Source organism: Siphateles boraxobius, unplaced genomic scaffold (assembly GCF_051911475.1).
Source record: "Siphateles boraxobius isolate OS27281-9 unplaced genomic scaffold, OSU_SipBor_1 26, whole genome shotgun sequence".
NCBI lineage: Eukaryota > Metazoa > Chordata > Actinopteri > Cypriniformes > Leuciscidae > Siphateles > Siphateles boraxobius.
This window is the reverse complement of record NW_027508876.1, coordinates 1,251,638-1,272,588: the sequence shown is the minus strand read 5'-3', so window position 1 is coordinate 1,272,588 and position 20,951 is coordinate 1,251,638. Positions and strand designations below refer to the sequence as shown.

At 37.1% G+C, this 20,951-nt stretch overlaps 2 protein-coding genes across 2 annotated transcripts in view; both read left to right on the top strand.

Annotated features, from left to right (window-relative positions):
* The first annotated feature begins 360 nt into the window (after positions 1–360).
* slc35g2b (solute carrier family 35 member G2b) lies at positions 361–9,109 on the top strand. The gene is made up of 2 exons (XM_077244132.1): positions 361–1,907; positions 7,608–9,109. The coding sequence occupies exon 2, from the start codon at positions 7,628–7,630 to the stop codon at positions 8,870–8,872; it is 1,245 nt and encodes a 414-aa protein (XP_077100247.1). The 5' UTR covers positions 361–1,907; positions 7,608–7,627; the 3' UTR covers positions 8,873–9,109.
* A 4,253-nt stretch (positions 9,110–13,362) lies between these two features.
* The window catches only part of nck1b (NCK adaptor protein 1b), a 67,202-nt gene continuing 59,613 nt past the window's right edge, over positions 13,363–20,951 (top strand). The window contains exon 1 of the mRNA XM_077244134.1: positions 13,363–13,553. The gene's annotated coding sequence lies outside the window, so the exon portion shown is untranslated. The remainder of the gene's footprint in view (positions 13,554–20,951) is intronic.

Here is a 20,951-nt window from a genome sequence, read left to right as displayed (position 1 = left end):
TGCTATTTCAATACTTCTTGGTGGTAAATTGGCCCACTTTTTAGTGTGTAAAAGTATACTTTTAAGTTTACTTTAAGTACACAACTAGTTAACAAATGTTTTCGTTTGTACTGCAACTATACTAAAATTGAACTTATAGGTATACTTATAGTTTAAATACTTGTAGCACATTTTTTTGTTTATGAAAGTAAACTTTCTGAAATATAAGCTAGTTTAGTAGTTTTATGCTCTGTACTTGAACATTTTAACATTTTAAACACTTTAACAGAACTTAACATCATAGTTTAGTTCACTATTTATATATTATTTTTGCACTAAAATTATACTAATATATTATTTCTATTTAGGTATTATTTTTTTATACTTGAAATATCCCTTTAACTGTACTTTAATTCTTTCCCCGCTGTATTTTTTTTTATTATTATTTACCAGTCAGTGTCTGGATTTTTGATAATTTTCAGAAAATGTTAATGGCCCCCAGAATATTTTGTTGTATTATTATCTGAACACACAATATATCTAAAGAAGTAACAGAGTCTCTGCTTTTAAACAACAAAACATTTTATTCTAAATTCATGCATTGTTTTTTTTATCAACACTTGAATGTGGGTATAGCTAATCCTAACAAAAAAACATTTTAAACAAAAAGCTGAGAAAATTGTGTTTTCGTCAAAGACTACGTCCGGATCAGATTCAGAACACAAATGCAGAGTGAAGTCCATCAACACCCTGAAAACTTGAACAGTCCAATACATCTTCCATAAAAGGTGCATAAAAGGTAGACTGTAAGCCTTCAAGCTCCACACATTGGCTGTGCAGTAAACATTTATTCTGGGATCTTTTGATTTGGGCCTATAAGAAACCCGTAACATCAATGTGTTCAAAACCACATCCGAACACCGCCAAACTGATTTACGTTTTACACAGAAATTTGACAAGTCACGAAAGAATGGCTTTATGATTTACACAGGAGTTTTTAAAAATTACAAACAATTTACAAAAAAAAAATCTCCAATTTAAATAATAGCATGAATGATTTAATCTGAAATCTAGCAGTTTAATGTAGGAATAACTTCATTAACTTAATTATTCACAGAGAAATTCAACAATTTACACTGATATTGGACAGTTTTATCCAACGCTGAACATTTTACACACATTTATTCTGCTTGTTTTTAATGAATGAGGTTCCATGCATGAAAGTTTCTGTGATAGTATATAAAGTTAATGAATATTCAATGAGGCAAGCATTGAGGGCGTTTATAATTGGTTGTGTGCTGTGAAAAATTGTCATATTCTTCTGATACATCGTTTCTCAGACTGGAGTAGGGCTTCATACTCGGTTCAAAAGATGTTAACCCTAATTCCAAATTCAAAGTGTGAAATGTTGCTTAACTCCACTTTTAAAAAGATTTTAAATCAGTGTGAAAAGCTTCTCTTTTTCTGCTCCATTTGTAGGCTTACAAATTTAAATCAAATGTAAATTAGCAAAATGGGGTACACTGGGAAGACTTATTCAATTCTGTTCGATTAATCGACGACCAACTCAGCATACATGTGTTTCTTATGACGATGAAGATGATGAAGATGATGATGTTATGTTGAAGCAGTGTTCACATTGTGTACCCAACCCTCACTCTGCTATCCGACAGAAGACAAGCGGGCATCGCCTCTCTCTGACACCCCCCGATACACACTCATCAGGAGGCGTGTGTGTGTGTGTGTGTGTGTGTGGAGCGTCGCGTGGAGGATGCGCGCACCTTGGAGACGTCCAGCGCGTCCATGAGGAAACGATGGAGACATGGCAAGCGCAATTCTCCATATCTTGACGCCAGTGAATTAAAACGCTTATGTTTAATTCCCACGAGCTTTAAAGACATCCGGATCATTTCTTTAATAGAAGCGTGGTGAGTAAAACCGCTTGATTTCATTCATTTGATGCGCAATGTGGAGACGCATTTGCCCTGGCGATATTTGCAGAAGGAGAAAATGAAATATGACGCGATTTGAAACGGTGCATGTGCGTTTTTGCGCAACAGTGTTTAAAAGCGTAGTGAAATGCCGAAATTATTTTTTGCAAGTAAAGTATTTCCAGCTGCGTGCAAAATGTGTAATTAGTGGATTTGCACGAAATTGCATGCAAATAAACATAAAATAATAATACTGACATCATGCATGAGAGATCGTTTGCGGAGGAAATATAGTAGCTTAAAACATTTTATTTTCATTTCCCTATTTTTTTTACGTTTTACTCAACTCTCCCACCCCCTCTCTTTCTGTTTTATTTACTGTTGTTTTTAACAATGATAAATGCATATTATCTGTCATATGTCAGGAGATTTATTACAGAAATCAGAGAGAATGGTTCAAAGGCTGTGCTCCCTGCCGACCAGCAATAAATCATTCTTTCTTTCCTCAACATGATTTTTCCTGTCTGCAGTCTCACGGTGTGCCACGGGGACAATATGCATTATGGTTACGAATAGCTGTACCATATAATATGACATTTTTACGAGTTATGAGGTAAGAGCATAATAGGTGGGCTCTCATCAGCAGGATATTGTTGATACTGTTGCCCCCTGGTGGGGCTTTTGCTTGTTGGCAATGTTATTTGCTTTCAATCGGGTGAAAAGAAAATGTGTGATGCACAGAAATAAATCCATAATCATATATCGTGTTCTGTGTTTTACATGTAAAGGCATATTTTAGCATTATTTAATAGCCTAATGCTAAAATTATATTTGTGGTTGAAAATCCAGCTATCTAGTTTCCTTCCCTGTTATATAATTTCGTCCCATCACATTGAATCAAGTTCTGCTTATCTGAGCAGGCGCTACTGCACTTAAATATAGAAATTGCTTTACACACGGGGCAACAGCAGAGAGAGAGAGAGAGAGAGAGAGAGAGAGAGAGAGAGAGAGAGAGAGAGAGAGAGAGAGAGAGAGAGAGAGAGAGAGAGAGGGAGGGAGAGAGAGAGAGAGAGAGAGAGAGAGAGAGAGAGAGAGAGAGAGAGAGAGGGGGGGAGAGAGAGAGAGAGAGAGAGAGAGAGAGAGAGAGAGAGAGAGAGAGAGAGAGAGAGAGAGAGAGAGAGAGAGAGAGAGAGAGAGAGAGAGAGAGACAGGAGAGAGAGAGAGAGAGAGACAGGAGAGAGAGATACGCAGAGAGAAGGGAGACCATTGAAGCAGCGAGTTATGAATTATGTAAAATTCTCTTCTGCATTTCTGTGAAACCACTGTGCAAGCTTGAGTTGGCAAAAAAATATGCTTAGGCTATATTGTTCACTGTTAAAGATAGACCCACATCCATGTACATTGTGCTGATCTTAGTTCGACAAAAATGATAATTCTACCATTATTTACTCATCCTCATTCCAAAACCTTATGCTGTTGTTTGTTCCAAATAAAAGGAGGAATTCTAAATAATCTTCATGCAGATTTTCCCCACACAATAACATTTCCCACTATCACAATATTCATTGTGACCATGTTTGACAAGCTTCAAAAAAGGACAAAAACACCACAAAAGTAGATATATTCCAAATCTTATGATACACTTGTGAGGAACAGGTCAAAGTGTATCTTTCAGTGGATTGTTAACCTGTGAACTTCTGTGAAAGGATTATTGAGTCACTTAAATGTCAGGTCTTTTTGACAGTGTGAAGAGATCATGAGAATCAAACGAGTTATTTTCAGTGAACCACTAGATTCTGAGCACACAAATTCACCGGAACAAAATGGATTGATCTGGTTCTCAGATTCAACTCTCTGGTTCAGTGATTGGGTCATAGTGGTTCATACCCAGCTAACAAAAATATATATTCAAATAACTTGTTGCTAATGGTCATATTAAGTTTTGAAATAGTTTTTTTCTTGAATGTTCTCTGAACATTGTTAAAACAATGTTAAAAACAATGTTAAGGGAACATTGTTTTATCATTTGTCAACATTATTGGAATGTTTGAATGTTCTACAAACGTTCTAAACAAATAGTAACATTTTTAACGTTCTATTAATATTACTAGAAGAATGCTTGCTCATAACTTAGAGAGAACATTGCGAGAACGTTTGCCGAAGTTCAGAAAATGTTCGCTGTTAGCGGGGAAGCTACTGCAGTGGAAGAGTTTAAGCAAATAATGACTTAAAATTCAGTCTGTTCTTACAACACACTTTAATGAAAGTGCGTATCTATACCACAAATGTTATTTCTAGTGCCAATTATAGATATATATCACATGCATGAAACCTAATTCACGTAGGCTACACACAAAAAAAATTCACGTGCGTGAAAAAAAAATATATTCACAAATAGCAATTCACATGCGCAAAATAAAATGATATATTCATAAATACATTTCACAAATCCAAAACACAGTTCGTGTCACAAAAACCTTTGAATGTTTAAAATGTACTAGTGTGTCCTTGAATTTGAATGTGCCAATCGTCGTTCACGTACGAATCGCGTTGGATGTGTGTGTGTTTTTGAGACTTTCCTGGCAGCGCTTTACTCGTAACACAGAGCAGTCGTACTCCTTAGCCAATCAGATTTAAGCTTATCAATCGACCAATCAGTATCCCGTGAGGGCGGGCCATACCTGCATTACGTCATCAGCTTTCGACCAGTTCATGTCTGAGCAGAGGTAAGTGCAGTTAATCGTTCATTTCTGTGTTAACTGAACTTAGAGATCAGTTGAAGCAGTAGTTTATGAACTATTAACTGATGTAAGCAAGTGCGGTTGTAATCAGATGTCCCATATTGTGTCAAAAATGAAGAAGAATGATGCTTTTTTTGTTGTATTTTAGCTGCAGGTACAGACAGCTCTCACAGCTACAACAATCACGCTAATGATTGCAAAACAATCATCTGTGGTCAATACCCACCTTAGCTCTCTTAGCACTGGCCTCATCGAGATTGTTCTTTAAATGGTGAATAGACCTATTTTAATGAGCATCCAGTGTTTATTTGCCATTTGTGTATTTTGTTAAATTATTATTAACACTTGTTTCCCTGTATTTTTCAGGATTACTCACCTTTGGTGTGACATCTGGATAGCAGTCACAAACATCTTAATTCATGTCATTTATTTATTCTCTTTTATAATTTTTTGTATTAATGTCTTAATTGGTAACACTTTACAATAACGTTTCATGTTAACGTTAGTTAACGTGAACTAATAATGAACTGCACGTAAACAGCCTTTATTATTTTTTGTTAATGTTAATTTCAACATTTACTAATACTTCTTTAAAATCTTGTTAGCATTAGTTAATGCACTGTAAACTAACAATAAACAGCTGTATTTTTAACTAACCTTAAGAAATATTAACAAACACCGCAACAAATGTATTGCTCATGGTTAGTTAATACATTAACTAATGTTAACTTAGTTATTGTACCATATTGTAGACTGTTACCAATATATTTAACATGCAGTTCCTTATGTTTTGTGCTGTATTGTCACATCAAGGTTTTTAAATAAGGTTTTTTATTGTCATCTTAAGGTCTCACAGGACAATATTGGATTACTCAGTAAACTCTATTCAAATACCATCACTTAATCTCACACGTCCTCTGTCTGCACCTCTCGTACTATAGGTTTTTACTATTTTAAATATCAGGACAAAATCTTATATGTCCTAACAGAGAGGTCTACTGATGACTGGATTGAACACAATTCATTTGTTCACTTTTCACTTGATGTATTGCACTTATATTTATATACTTTAAAAGCAAAGTAGACTCTGGAAGAGACGTATATTTCTCTGTACTGAATGTTATGCTTCATACTTAAGACTGTCAGTTCATAATCGTCATATGTAACAGGAACATTAATCATGATCAAGTCATCTCATATATATTTTTTATTCCCTAAGGATTTGGGAACTTTCAAATTAATAAAACGTGTACATCAAGTTGAACTATGTCTTTGAATCTTTTAATTCTGACAAGAACATTTAACAATGCATGCATAGCAGGGCTGTATTCCTAGAGCGTGTACATATATATATACACAATGCATCACTTTTAACATCTTGTTGAAACAACTGTCAAAATGGATGGCTTGCAACATGACTGCTTTCAAAGAATTACTGTAGGAATGGTAAGATCACTGTACTGGTTGTCTGCAACTTCATACATCACCTGTCTCGGAAATCTGAAACAATAAAACTACATAATAAATGCAGTTTAAAACAAAACATGTCTCCTATGTAATTACATACATTATCATCAGTTGAATGTGTGGTGGACAGGACATGAAAATCCATCAATACTAAAAATAAATGTTTATGTTCAAATGTGGACTAAACAGCAGTTAATAAACTATTGCTTCAACTGATCTCTAAGTTCAGTTAACACAGAGATGAACGATTAACTGCACTTACCTCTGCTCAGACATGAACTGGTCGAAAGCTGATGACGCAATGCAGGTATGGCCCGCCCTCACGGGATACTGATTGGTCGATTGATAAGCTTAAATCTGATTGGCTAAACAGTACGACTGCTCTGTGTTACGAGAAAAGCGCTGCCAGGAAAGTCTCAAAAAAACACACACACACTCGCACGGCGATTCGTTCGTGAATGACGATTTGCACATTCAAATTCAAGGACACACTCCTACATTTTAGACATTCAAAGGTTTTTGTGAACAGTTGTATATCTACAAATTGTGTTTTTGGATTTGTGAAATGTATTTTATGAATATATAATTTTATTTTGCGCATGTGAATTGCTTTTTGTGAATATATATATATATATTTTTTTTTGTGTACGCGAATTAGGTTTCATGCATGTGAAATTGTCTACGCATGTGTGAATCAAGTTTTTTGCGTGAATTATATTTGATACTAATCTGCTTCCATAATTATACGCCCAAAATGGTTTTAGCGTGCATATGCTACGCACTGAAAACCCCTTGGGTAGAACGCTGTATTCTGCTGTCAGGCCAGTAGTTGGCGATCTCACTTTGTAAAGAAACACTAAATGCCTATAGACTGAACATACAATACATATGCGTATGACGTCACTGTTTTTTGACAAATTTGAATTTTTGTAGCTTACATAGAGACAAATGTTGTCAATTCCAAAGTAAAACAACCGCAGAGATTGCTTTCTCAAAGTCAACAGTCGATAAAAAAGGTTTAGTTTTGGCTAAGAGACGGTGGTAAAAGAAACTAGATCTGACAACCAAGTACGGTTTTAATATCTTCTGTTTTCACATATTTGCATGTGCCTACACCATCAGTTAAAGGTGTAGTCTGTAAGAATGTCAACTAGTGGTTGAAAAAGGTACAGCAGTCCAAATTCAAAATATCGGAGATCGTCGTTTCTCCAGACTACTCCTCAGACTCCGTGGGTTGCCAGTTTGAGCACACGCAACAGCAACGAGCGCAATGGACAATGAAAATTGGCAAATTGGCAACGTATAGTATAGCCTGGAAACTCACTTTTCAAAGTAATATAACTGGTTGTAGAAGTGTTTTTCAGAGAAACGAGTATGTGAACTATATGTTTCCTCAATAAATGCAAACATAATGGTATTTTTATGCTTTAGTAGAGTGAAATAGTTGCACACAGCACCTTTAATCCTCTGATGTTTGTGTGTTTCGCAGCTCTTCTGTAGCTGAGGAAAATGGATCCGTCCCCCATAACACAGCAGTACGGCTCCAAAAAAAGGGTTAAAATTCATCCCAACACCGTCACAGTGAAATACGCCACGCATTTCCCCCAGCCGGGCGACGAGGGATACGATGACGCTCCGTCCTTTGAGGACTTCGGCTCGTTCATGGACAACAACCCGAACAAGAGACTGGTGTCAGAAAGCGGGCAAGGCAGGACTTTATTCGGTACTATGGATTCCCGTCCCAAGGTCGATCAGAGAGAGAAAGGAGTTGGCGGGCAGCTTGCGAGCTTCGGCGAGGCCTCGGTCCTGGCGTCGCGGGTCACCTGGGGTGCTCTTTTCGGGGCGGCTCTTGCTCACGGATGCGTGGCTCTCATCACACGCCTGGCGGCCGACCGCTCCAAAGTGCCCTCATTAGAGCTCATCTTCATCCGCTCGGTGATCCAGGTGTTGTCCGTTCTGGTGGTCCTCTACTATAAAGAAGCGCCCTTTGGACCGAAGGGCTACCGACTGCGTTTGTTCTTCTACGGGGTTTGCAACGTCATCTCAATCACGTGCGCGTACACGTCCTTCGCCATCGTTCCACCGAGCAACGGCACCATCATGTGGCGGGCGACCACTACAGTCTTCAGCGCCATCTTAGCCTTCTTGCTCTTGGATGAACGCCTAGGTTACACGGACGTAGTGGCGGTCGTAGGGAGTCTCTTCGGACTGTGCCTCGTGATGATCCCCAACATCGCAGACGAGGAAAAGTCCCCGTTGGGATTCTGGAAAGAAGCGTTTGGGTACACCATGACTGTAATGGCGGGTTTGACCGCCGCCCTGTCTATGATCGTGTACCGGGCCATTAAAGAGCGCGTTAGCATGTGGGCCGCGCTCTTCACGTTCGGTTGGACGGGGACCGTGTGGGGGGCGTCCACTATGTTCATCATGCAAGAACCCATCATTCCCTTGGACGGCGAGACGTGGGGCTACCTCACGGGAATCTGCATTTGCTCCACCGTGGCGTTTCTGGGTGTCTACTACGCCCTCAACAAGTTCCACCCCGCTCTGGTCAGCACCGTGCAGCATCTGGAGATCGTGGTAGCCATGTTTCTTCAGCTTATCGTGTTGAGAATGATCCCGTCCGTGTACGACGTCTTCGGAGCGCTGGTTATCATGGTCAGCGTGTTCGTCCTGACGGGGCTCAAGCTTTACAGGGTGGGCCGGGCCATCCGACAAGATTACCAGGAGATTCTGGACTCACCGATCAAATGAGAGCGTCGATGTGTTTGTACTTGAGCGCATGAGGGGGCATGTATGTGTGTGTGTGTGTGTGTGTGTGTGTGTGTGTGCAGTGTCTCCCTGCTCTCTTCACTTACAATAGTTCAATCACTGAATGTCTGATCTTCGGCATTTATTTCGAATCGTGTCTTTGGAAGAGTGCCATTGGTGTAATGTCTTTGCTAACTGTTGATGTGTGAAAATAAACAGTGATCCATAGTGCTCCCCTGATAGCATTGATTTTTTTTCTGTGTGTCACTGAAACAAAAGTAAGATCCAGTGGTCTAGATCTATAAACGGCAGGATTGGATACTCTGACCGATAGATCAGACTGCAGCATTTCAATTTCTGCGACACAATAAATTTTGGATGTTTCACTTTTTGTTTTTAGTATTAATGTGATACTTAGCTATATTTTACTGAACCAACCAACATTTATATTATATCATATTACATTATATATATATATATATATATATATATATATATATATATATAATTATATTATATTAGTCTCTACTGTTCACCAAGCCAGCATTTATTTGGTCTAAATACAGTAAAAACATTAATATTGTGAAATATTATTACAATTTATAATAACTGTTTTTTATTTACTTATTACTGATTTTTTTCAGGATTCTTTGATAGTTTAAGGAGAACAATAAAAGAACAATGGAAAAACATTTCAAAAGAACAGAATATATTTGATCAATCAATTCAATGCATCCTTGCATGCTGAATGAAAGTATTAATTTATTTTAAGTTTTTTTTTTAAATCCCACTGACCCCAAACAGTAGAGTATGTTTAATCCAATATTTTACAGCAAAACTTGCTTCAACCAAATTAGAGTTGAATTTGTACCAAAATATTGTGTTTGATTTGCTTTTAACAACAAAAATATGAGAAATATGTTTCTGTTCACTGTCTTTTAACAGTCTGTTGTTCTGCTATCCTGCATGAATGGTTCGTTGGATTTTATTTTAACATTGTTTTTTCATAGTTTCCTACCCATTTTACAGGTCACGACCCACCAGTCAAGATCAAAATCTCTAATCTGACATTATATATCATTTATATATCTAAAGTGAGCAAAAACCATGGTAAAATGTTATAAATGGTATTAATTTTCTTCAATTCTGTCTCGGTATGCCAAGGCGATCGATTCAATCCCTGCCTGTGATGGAGGAATTTGTCATTTTTGGTCTTGGTATTTTTTCTTTTAATCTTATCAGACTTGAAAGAAAACCTACTTTGATAAGATTACGCAACCACAAATGATGTATTATTGGTGCAGAGGAAGTTTTTGTAATGTGACCCAGCATACAGAAACAAAACTACATCTTCTGTGAACTTATTCAACTCCCATCTGATAAATATCTGATATTATTTCATCATGATTTTGAATCTGGTGTGTTCTGATTCTCCATCTCCACAACAGCTTCCTATGTGAATGCACTAAAACGCCTGTAAATAAATACAAAAAAATATATAACTGTCATCAGGTTGATGGTCTGTGGTCGAATCTCCCACTCTAAAAAACCCCAGCTGCTCTACTGTTTACAGCCTTATTTTCCGTGGTATTACCTTACCACAAAGGTTAAATTTTAGATCAAAGTAATCATTGTTTCCCATTAGGCATATGAAAGCTGTGGTCATGATGAATCGCTGCTCGGTTTGTTGGCATGGCCTAGAGATATTTTTGTAGTAAGTCTTTTAAATGACAGAGCATGCAATTTCTTTAGTGTTCCACAAGGCGGCACTTTGGAGACATTTTTCTCTTGAAGGAATTGTTCAACCAAAATGTGTAATGGTTAGGAATACAAAAGGGGAAATCTGGAGAATTTACGCAGCTCTTTTCAATACAGTTTCTCAAGCTCTAAAAAGGACCAAAAAGGACCATCAAATAGTCCACTGCAACATGTGCACTATCTTTAAATCTATTGCATGGCTTTATATGACTTGTTTTTGGTTCATTTGAGTGTTTTGAGAATTATAATTTTTTTTAAATATAACAGTTAATATTAGTAATTTTACATCTCTATGAAGTCATCTGAGTCCATTGATTGAGGTATTCTATAACGCATGTCTTAATTAAAGAGCTCAGACCACTGATTCTCTCTCAGCGAGCGATAGTGAAAAGTGTGAGGATGCTGGATTCTGTGGACAGTTTTCATATGGACAGGAGAAAGGGTGGTTCAGGACACGTACAGTAAAGTCCATCTGTTAGGACAGGAAACAGATTGCATCCTGCAGTGTTGCGCACACATCTCATTTAACGGCTCTATCAGCCATGCGTGAGGGACTTTGAATATGGTCATATCAATGTAACTCATTCAGGTTCATTTTGAGATAAGATTATTGCAAATTCAGAAGGTCGGTCATTATACATATGATATAATACAGACTGATCATATGGTGTAGGGTACAGTTTGGTCCAAAATTTTAAACGACTGCTTTCATTTTTCTATTTTAAAGGCAGGGGATTTGTTCCAGAAACATTTTTTGTTATGCTGGTTGAAAGTCTCCTCCCATCCTTATAGAAATCACTAAGTTAAAGGTACAATATGTAGGATTTTTGCAGTAAAATATCCAAAAACCACTAGGCCAATGTTATATATTTTGTTCAGTTGATATACTTACAATATCCCAAATGTTTCAAACTATTTGTAAATCGTGAGAAAATTGTGATTTTATCCAAGGAAACGGGGCGTGTGAGCAGGGGTGAGGAGTCGCCAGTCAATGACGTCATATCCGCGTTACCCTCGGTTTCCCGTACTGCCATAGTAACCATGGCGACAGACATTGATAACTGGGTTATGCCCGTTATGCCTAGCAGGACGCTCACGCTGTTGTTGTTTTGTTCAAACATTATGGACCATGGCAAGCAGACTTTGAGACAAAAAGAGGACTAAAACAAAGATCAACATCTTTCGAGATGCCGAGAGCTCCACGTCTGCGACTAACTTCAACTTGACTGAGTGACAGAGTGTTGCATGTACTTTATTAGACAGGTGAGCAAATGTACATAAAACTATCAATGTTATTTAGTTCAACATGATGAAATGTTCTGCATGTTATTCTAATGTTGATCTAGCTTAACGTACTCATACAGCCAACACACAACCTAACTAACAACATTCAACACACTCAAATGCCGTTTAGTGTGATCATGTAACTGTTAGAGCAAGTGAAACAGCGCTGTGTTACCTCAAGTTTAATTTGTGTAATAAACTGACCTGTGTGAGTATTAATTCAGCACTTGCGTGTAGTTCGGTAGAATGAAATGTCCTTATTCTTTTATATCCGTGGGACTCACGTGTGTGGCGCTGGTATACGTCTAGCAATCGCGCCCTGCTTCACACCACAGTCATGTTAAAAACATCAATGTATTCACTCATCCATAAAAGATCCATCAGCTTGACGACAAGATCCATAATTCAGCTTAATGTGGAATATACGTCATCAATATACGCCTTTGTTATTGTAAGAGGTTAGCGACCCCTGATGGAAGGCGTAGGACCATATTCAGTCTGAATGCAATGATAGGATGTCATACTGTACCTGCCAGTCAGCATATGTATTTCCATAACTCCGCGCACCTGCTCAATAAACATCACACACCATCAGTGTGTTTTATGCTGTGCAGAATTAGACAGACGTCAGTCACCGAGCACTGCAATCAAAACATCAGTTTCTCCTGAACGAAAACAATGAGCTTATGCTGTGTTCATGTCATAACTACTGTAATTTGAAAGAGGTGGAAACCCGTGACTCGAATTTATACGTTTCAATGACCACACTATTGATTTTGAAATGAATCTGCAGCAGTCAGTACAGGTCAGTGCTCTTTACGTTGTTTATGTTCATTACTGTTGTAATGTTATGTACTTTGAGACATTATGTTTAACTGCGGCGTCTCTCGTGACGCTTTTGTTTGCTCCCAGCTGTACGTGTTCATGTGTTTTGAAGGAGGTGTATAGGAAGGGTGGGATCTTATGCTTTCAAAGCTAACTCGCTATTGCTAGCCGCTCTGAAAATTACCTACCTTACCTTTAATACAAAGTTTTCATTAACAATTAAATTGTCAATTGTCAGCAACAACAAAATTGTGATGAATCAGATAACATATTTCAGATTGTCTTTTTTTTTTTAACTGACAACAGCAGCACTCAAGCTGACATGAACTCCAAAAATGTGTGTAAAACTTGATATAATACAATACAAATATAATATAATATAATATAATATAATATAATATAATATAATATAATATAATATAATATAATATAATATAATATAATATAATATAATATAATAAATTGGGAATTGCGAATTACCGAAACTCTACATTGCCCAGTTTTCTATGTAGCGACGTTCGGGACTAGCCTAGTATATTCAATTGATGGACGTGTGTAGTGACCAATGAGCAAAGACATCTCTTTTGCATAACCAATGGGTAAGCGAGTAGGTTCTAGTCAGCCCCTTGTTCTTCAGCAAGTTAGACAGCGCAGCAGTGCGGTGAGTAGAGCCGCAGTTCTCACGCTGGATACACTGAGAAAACCCTTCCCAGGAACACATCAGCGAATATGTAGCTGAAAAACATCTAAATAGTGCTGATCATCGAGTGTGTGCTGGATACACGGGAGGCAGGGGTGCACATCGGATCATTTAAGGGTAAGATGACATATATTTATGAGAGTTAATGGTTTGATTGTAGCGTACAGAGCTAAAGCAGTAAATCCGGCGGGTCTACTAGCTATAAATAATTATCATCATCATAACGATAGAAATATAAGAAAAAAGAAACAATCCTAGAAATTTGTCATTGATAAATCAGTGTAATTGTAAAAGGATTGTGTAAAGGCTGTGGTCAGGCCTCACACTGTGATTTAACTGCTTTAAGTTAACGTTACCTCTATAGATTGATATAGAAAATGTTGGAAAGTGGCCTGATATTGATTCATATTAAAAGCATGAATCATACGCAAACTGCTATAGTGTCTTGATTCAACAGGCCTTTATGGCATTTACTCTGAAATGCATTGAAACCACTGCATTATAGGGGTCTTTGTTAAGGTAAAAGGCTTTTTTTTGTTGCTCATTGTCCATTATCAAGATCATTGTCCATTGCATGTGATTATGATTTGAGTCTGACATCTGTTTAGATGGGGTCTATTTTTTGTTATCTGATTTAAGATTATTTCTTTCTGAATGCTGATATATTATGCAACTGTTATCAAGAAAACACCAAATAGACAAAGAAAACCACTAGATTTGGTTTGCTGTACACGCTGTTATCGACTGTGTGAAAAGTTGGTTTGTGATCTGATTTGTCATTTCAGTGTGGAATCGGTTTTATTAATCAACTGGTATTTCTATCGTGTGTAATGTTACAGTACCTGATGGTTTTTTTCCCATTACTTTCACATTGACTTGTGAGTTACGATCAAATTTGTGTGAGATTTCTCAGCAAACGCAGAAGTTCCAGGCAGATCAAGATGACAAAAGACTGAATGAAACCTTCCATGAATAAAGTACATTTTAGATCTAACATAAAATGTAACAATGAAAAGTTGTAATTAACACATTGGAATGAGATAATTTACTCATCTACCAGTTATTCTCTATAGGCAATGTACAATGTTATTTCTTAGCATTCATAGTTTTATGAAATGTGCGGTGGGACAGACAAATCCCACATAGCAAAAAATATATATTATCTGTTGTCTGGTTTTCCAGTACAAATATCTTAAGATTCTTAAAAGGATAGTTCACACAAAAAGTAAATTTCTGTCATTAATTATACTCTTAATGTTCCTAACCCGTAAGACTTTCGTTCATCTTCGGAACACAAATGAAGATTTTTTTTGATGAAATCTGAGAGATTTTTGTCCCTCCATTGACAGCTACGCAACTACCACTTTGACGCTTCAAAAAGTTCATGAAGAGATCGTAAAACTAATCCATATGAATGAGCAGTTTAGTCCAAATTTTCTCAAGACACTCGATCGCTTTATCAACAGATTGAATTTAGGCTTTTATTCACATATAAACATTGATCAGTGAACATAAACAGAAACTCAACTGTATATGCTCAATGCACGAAAACAAACCTCATTGGTTCTTGCTGAAGCTCAAACGTGATGCGTAACACAAGAATGAACCTCATTGGTTCTTGCTGAAGCTCAAACGTGATGCGTAACACAAGAATGAACCTCATTGGTTCTCGCACGTCAAGCGAAGATGCTTAAAGGGTAAGTTCGGCATTTCAGAAGTAAAGCCCTGCTTTAAGATCGTTTCTGATTAAATCAAACGGTTAAGATTAAAATTTGGACACATGCTGCTGTCCCGAGAATTTTAGGTTTTTGTGTTAGCACCCCCCCCCCCCCCCCACCCATACAATGGTTTCATTGGTGCACTGGAACAATCATTCATATTAACGCATTAAACTTTAGTTTACAAAGACGTGAAACTCACCGAGTGGTCTGGGGTGTTCACTGATATGCTCACGCAAAAATCGCTGCAAAAGATGCTTTCCAACAGGTGTTTTAACCATTCGTTGTAAAACTGTGGACCTATTTTTCCAAACGCCTCACAACCGGACATTCTTCCAAAAACTACGATAAAACCTGTTGGAAAGCATCTTTGCAGCGATTTTTGCGTGAGCATATCAGTGAACACCCCAGACCACTCGGTTCACGTCTTCGTAAACTAAAGTTTAATGCGTTTATATGAATGATTGTTCCAGTGCACCAATGAAACCATTGTATAGGTGGGGGGGTGCTAACACAAAAACCTAAAATTCTCGGGACAGCAGCATGTGTCCAAATTTTAATCTTAACCGTTCAATTGAATCAGAAACGATCTTAAAACAGGGCTTTACTTGTAAAACGCCAAACTTACCCTTTAAGCTCCTGTTTACCACAACTGATGTGTGACTTAATGAATGTTCATATGTGATTAAAAGCCTAAATTCAATCCGATCGAGTCTCTTCAGAAATTTTGGACTCAAACGCTCAATTCATATGGATTTGTTTCACAATCTCTTTATGAACTTTTTGAAGCTTCAAAGTGGTAGTCGTAGCTGTCAATGGAGGGACCGAAATCTCTCAGATTTAATAAGAAATATCTTCATTTGTGTTCCGAGGATGAACGAAAGTTTTACGGGTTTGTGGAACAACATGAGGGAGAGTAAATTATGAATTTTTATTTTTGGGTGAACTATTCCTTTAAGAATGTTTAGATATTTGTGCTGGAAAACATGACAAAAATACTAAGAAATAGTGCTTGGAATCTCTGGCACGTCATGATTCGATTATGATTAAGGGGCTGCGATGCTAAAATGATCAGCCTATCTAATGATTAGATGCATTTTTTTTCAGTGTGACTACTTGGTACTTTTAAAGCAAAGTATTTATAATGACCCATAAAGAATTTAGTTCCAATATCTTTTATTAATAAAACAAATGGAAGTGATTTGGCAAGTCAACTGTAAGGTTACATTTGCCAGCATATGTCCCAACATTGCAAAGAACCAACAGGAAAAGAAATGTGTCTGTACTAGCAGCATACTTGCAGTCAATGAACACGAACTTCAGCATATTCTGAATCTCTTAACATTCAATAATGGACTTCTAACCAACGTCCTCCTGTTATGTGCGATGAGCAATATAATCCTTCAGACAAAAAATAAATAAACATTTTGCTGTAGCAAAATCACAAACAGCTTTCGTACAAAAATATAGCATTATGCACCAGCAGCTTTCATACAAAAACAATGCTTGTGGACTTATGCATATTCTGAATAATTAGTAACATACAAAGCTGCTCTTATACACAAATAAATAATAAAGAGTCTAAGACTTATGACTTGAAATTGTTGCTGTATACCACAATTAAAAACAGCTTATACAAAAAAAGTAAATGAACATCTGCAAGTTGTCACTTTTTGTGACTGGCATTGCACTGATACACACTGACAGTGGCCGAAACCACTCACTCCTTCACTAATCCCTATATAGTGCACTATTTAGTGGATAGGGAGCGATTTCAGACACAGCTACTGTGACTGTAGAGGCCAGTACAGTAGACCTAGGTATCACGTATGTATAACAGATCTGTTACAGCATATTGATGTGAAAACAAAACAATACAGAAAGCAGCTCTCATACAAAAATAGAAAAAAGGCCACAGTGAAATTATGCCAATTTTCCATATGTTAGCTTTTAACGAAGAGGGTGCCGTTCGTGCTCATCATGCGTGTCTGTATTGCGCACTGTTGCCAACTCATTTTTAGGGGAAGTTGCTGAGGTTGTGACGTCATTGCACTATGATGTCATTACGTAATCGCAACACAAAACTACGCCATTATGTAATACGTAGATGTTATTTGAAATGCTAATTTAGATTTGTTTGTAAAAGAGATTGATATTGAACAATTACATTTTATGTAGGCTATTTACTTATTAACTAGTGAAACTACACATGAAATGTGTTTAAATTATTTTACCAAAAATGTGAAATGCGCGCTACTTCTGCCCGCAGTATTCACGATACACTGAATTGCTGGCCAATCAGAGCAAACTGCGCCTTTCAGAACGATGAGCTTTGTAAAAATAGAAGAGCAACTATAATGTACAGTATGTGTAAAATAATTACTTTTTTAACCTAAAACATGTAAACACATTGCATTAAACCAAATACACAAATAATGTTCTTTTTAGAACCATCATATGACCCCTTTAAGTTATTGTTAGAAATAATGATAAAATATCTTTCTTTAAATTATGGGAAATATAAGTTGATTAATAATTTCCAACTATCCCAACTAGTTAGTCACTGTTGATATAAAGATACATTTCTGCTGTGTTTGCAACACTTATTCTGGTCTGGTTAGTTAGGCCAAGTATTAACTTGTGGTGGAATCATGAATTATATTCCTAAATCATGCAGAATGTTAAGGAGGGATGTGCTATTACTTTTTTTAAGCGATGAGCTTTGCTTGATCATGATGATAAAATGAACAACAGAGTTCTATAGACCATAGTAGGAGGGACCTGAGTCATTTACTATACAGATCTGAATATCACAGAGAACGTGGGCGTTTTTTGTTTTTTACTAACCATTCAGACACCCTAGCAACCACATTGCAACATGCTAAAAACCAGAACACCTTAGCAACCACATAGCAATGCCCTGACACAGAACTCCATAGCATTGCCAAACTTTCCTCATGAAGTGTATAAATAGAGTTATTTGGCAATATATATGACCGGATATGTTTATTCAGTTGATCATGTGTTGTTTGTGTGGGGTGCGGTGCATTGCCCTGCAGAAATCTGCACACTTCACCTCCTGTCACAGACAATGTCACCTCCTGCTCCGGTTTTCTTGTAGCCTATACTTTTATCTTTCTATTTGTGTCCCAAATGACATGCTGTACTAAGCACCATGTACTCAACCATCTAGTGTTTGAGGTCTATAAGGTTATTTTGTCATCCAACATCGGAGTCTGATATACCTCTGAAGGAAAGTGTCCAACATTCCACACTTCAGGGGTTTTTATACGTAATTTTTTTTAATATAGTTTTATTAATGTTTTGAATTACCTTTTAGTTTTCATTTTATAGTTACACTTTTAGTAATTTTGTTATTTATATATATATATATATATATATATATATATACACGTGTGTGTTTAATTGATTTTTATTTCATTCATATTTTATTTATAGTTATACCACGGGCTGTTTAAATACTCTATTCTGATTGGCTGGAAGGTGTGCAGTAAAACCATTTAATGCATAGGTAGTTCCAGTCAGTTTGATTAGCCTACAGTTTGAAATTAATCCGCTACTATAATCATTGGTAACCATAGTAACACAGTTACACTTGCAAACAGAGTGAGAGACACATATGAAAATTTTTATTTAGGTAGGCTAAATGGATGATTTTTGAATATCGTTTAATTTGTATGGTGAATATGGCAATTTTGAGAAATGGGCCCAGGCACAAGACGAAATAGAAGACTTGGAGAAGACGTTGAATGACAAAAAGCGGCACAAAGAATTAACACCGACAGAGCTAGATAAGATCGAAGACGACAAATATGAGGTCAATACGAAAAAGATAACTAAATGGGCAGTTAACACTTTCAGTGACTTTTTGCGGCAAAGACAGAAAAATTGTGATTTCGAGACCTACTCTGCTTGTCTTTTAAATGAGACATTGCGGGAGTTTTATGCCTCTGTTCAGTCTACCGCTGGACGCGAATACAGTGTTGCAAATTTGATGTGTCTCAGAGCAGGTATAAACCGTAACATTACAAAATACAACATTATAAGTGATAAAGACTTCGTCAAGCAATGCCATCTTTGAATCAGTTTTAAAGCGCTAACTTACAGGAAAAATGGTAAAGACACCGGCGTTCATCATCCGCGCATTACTGTCTGACTTGGAGAAAACTAGAAATGCACCTGCACTCTCCCCTTTCACACCCACAGGACTTGTAAGAAAAGGTTGGTTTGACATACAGCTGTGTTTTGCACAGAGAAGGAAACCGTAACCTATCAAAAGAGTCTTTCGTTCTCCGGCAAGACGAGAATGGGAAAGAGTAGGCCTACCTGACCCTGGCGTACCGAGAGACAAAAAACCATAAGGATCCCACCGCATCGGATAGGGAAAATTTACGAGGATTTATGTTTGCGAGCCCCGGCGACCCACTTTGTCTTCTGGACAGCTTTAAAAAATATCTGTCAAAGTGTCCAAAAAATGCCGGAGCGTTCTATTTGCATCCGAGACGCATCCCTCTGTGCAAACTCGAGAGCACCGAAATGTGGTTCACCAGGGAGCCGATGGGGCTCAACTACCTTGGCAATTGGGATTCTTTTAGGGCTGCAACAACTAATCGATAAAATCGATTATAATCAATTATGAAAATCGTTGTCAACGAATGTCATTATCGATTAGTTGGTCTGCTTACGTCACGGGGAGCGTTTACTGGTACGCACACACACGCAAGGTCTCTCTCCCTCAGGCGCTCTGCCGAGCGCGCGCGCTACACGGTTTGGAGCAGTCTCTTCTGTCTCGCATGCGCGCTCTTGCTTGCGCGCTCTAGATTTCGGGAGTTTGAACTAATTCGCGGGCATCAGGGAGCCGCAATCAATATGCGGGAGACTCCCGGGACTTCCGGGATGTCTGTATTTTGTCTCGAGCATCAGGTTGTGCAATCAGTTCGCTCGCAACTTAAGTGATGGATTAAAATAGCGCTACCGCAGAAATAGGTTAAATTAAAACGGTGTTTACAAAGTGAAGCATTAAATATAAAGGCAGTTAATAACAGCAGCAGTAAAATATTGTTTTTTAGTCACTGTACTCAGTGGTTTTCAGCGAATGCTTGTGCACTAATGCATAATTTCTCCTGTCCTTTACTCAAGCCTGTTAGCTTGCTGGGTAACGTTACCTCCATTCCGTTCTCTTTTTATAGCATTTGTCTACTAAGTTTTAATTGTTTTTCAAACGCGATCTACTGCGGCTCTACGTTCACACAATTGTTTTCAGTCTTTCTATATTTATTTAATCAATTTATCCTTATATTATATTATTTTATATATTATATATATAATATATATTATATTCTTTATCCTTATATTCCTTATATATAATTAATTTTAAATAAAAATTAAATGAATTATATATTCTAGATGTTTTTAGTTTGTTTTTAGTTCAGATATTCACATCTGAACAACATGTCTGTGTAAATTTGTTTTAACAAAAATTGTGTTAAAACATAATATGTTGGATATCATTTTTTTAACAATAATCATGTTTGTCAACTTGCCATCAGCAATTATCATTAAAAACAATGCAAATATTGATATTAGTAAAACTCAATGTGTGGCTTTTGCACTTTTTAAAGTACACTTTTACACATAAATACCCTGATTTACGGTTTTATTTAGTTATAATAAAAAAAAAAAATCTAATTTAATTTCTATCCGATTAATCGATTAATCGAAAAAATAATCGTCCGATTAATCGATGATCAAAATAATCGTTAGTTGCAGCCCTAGA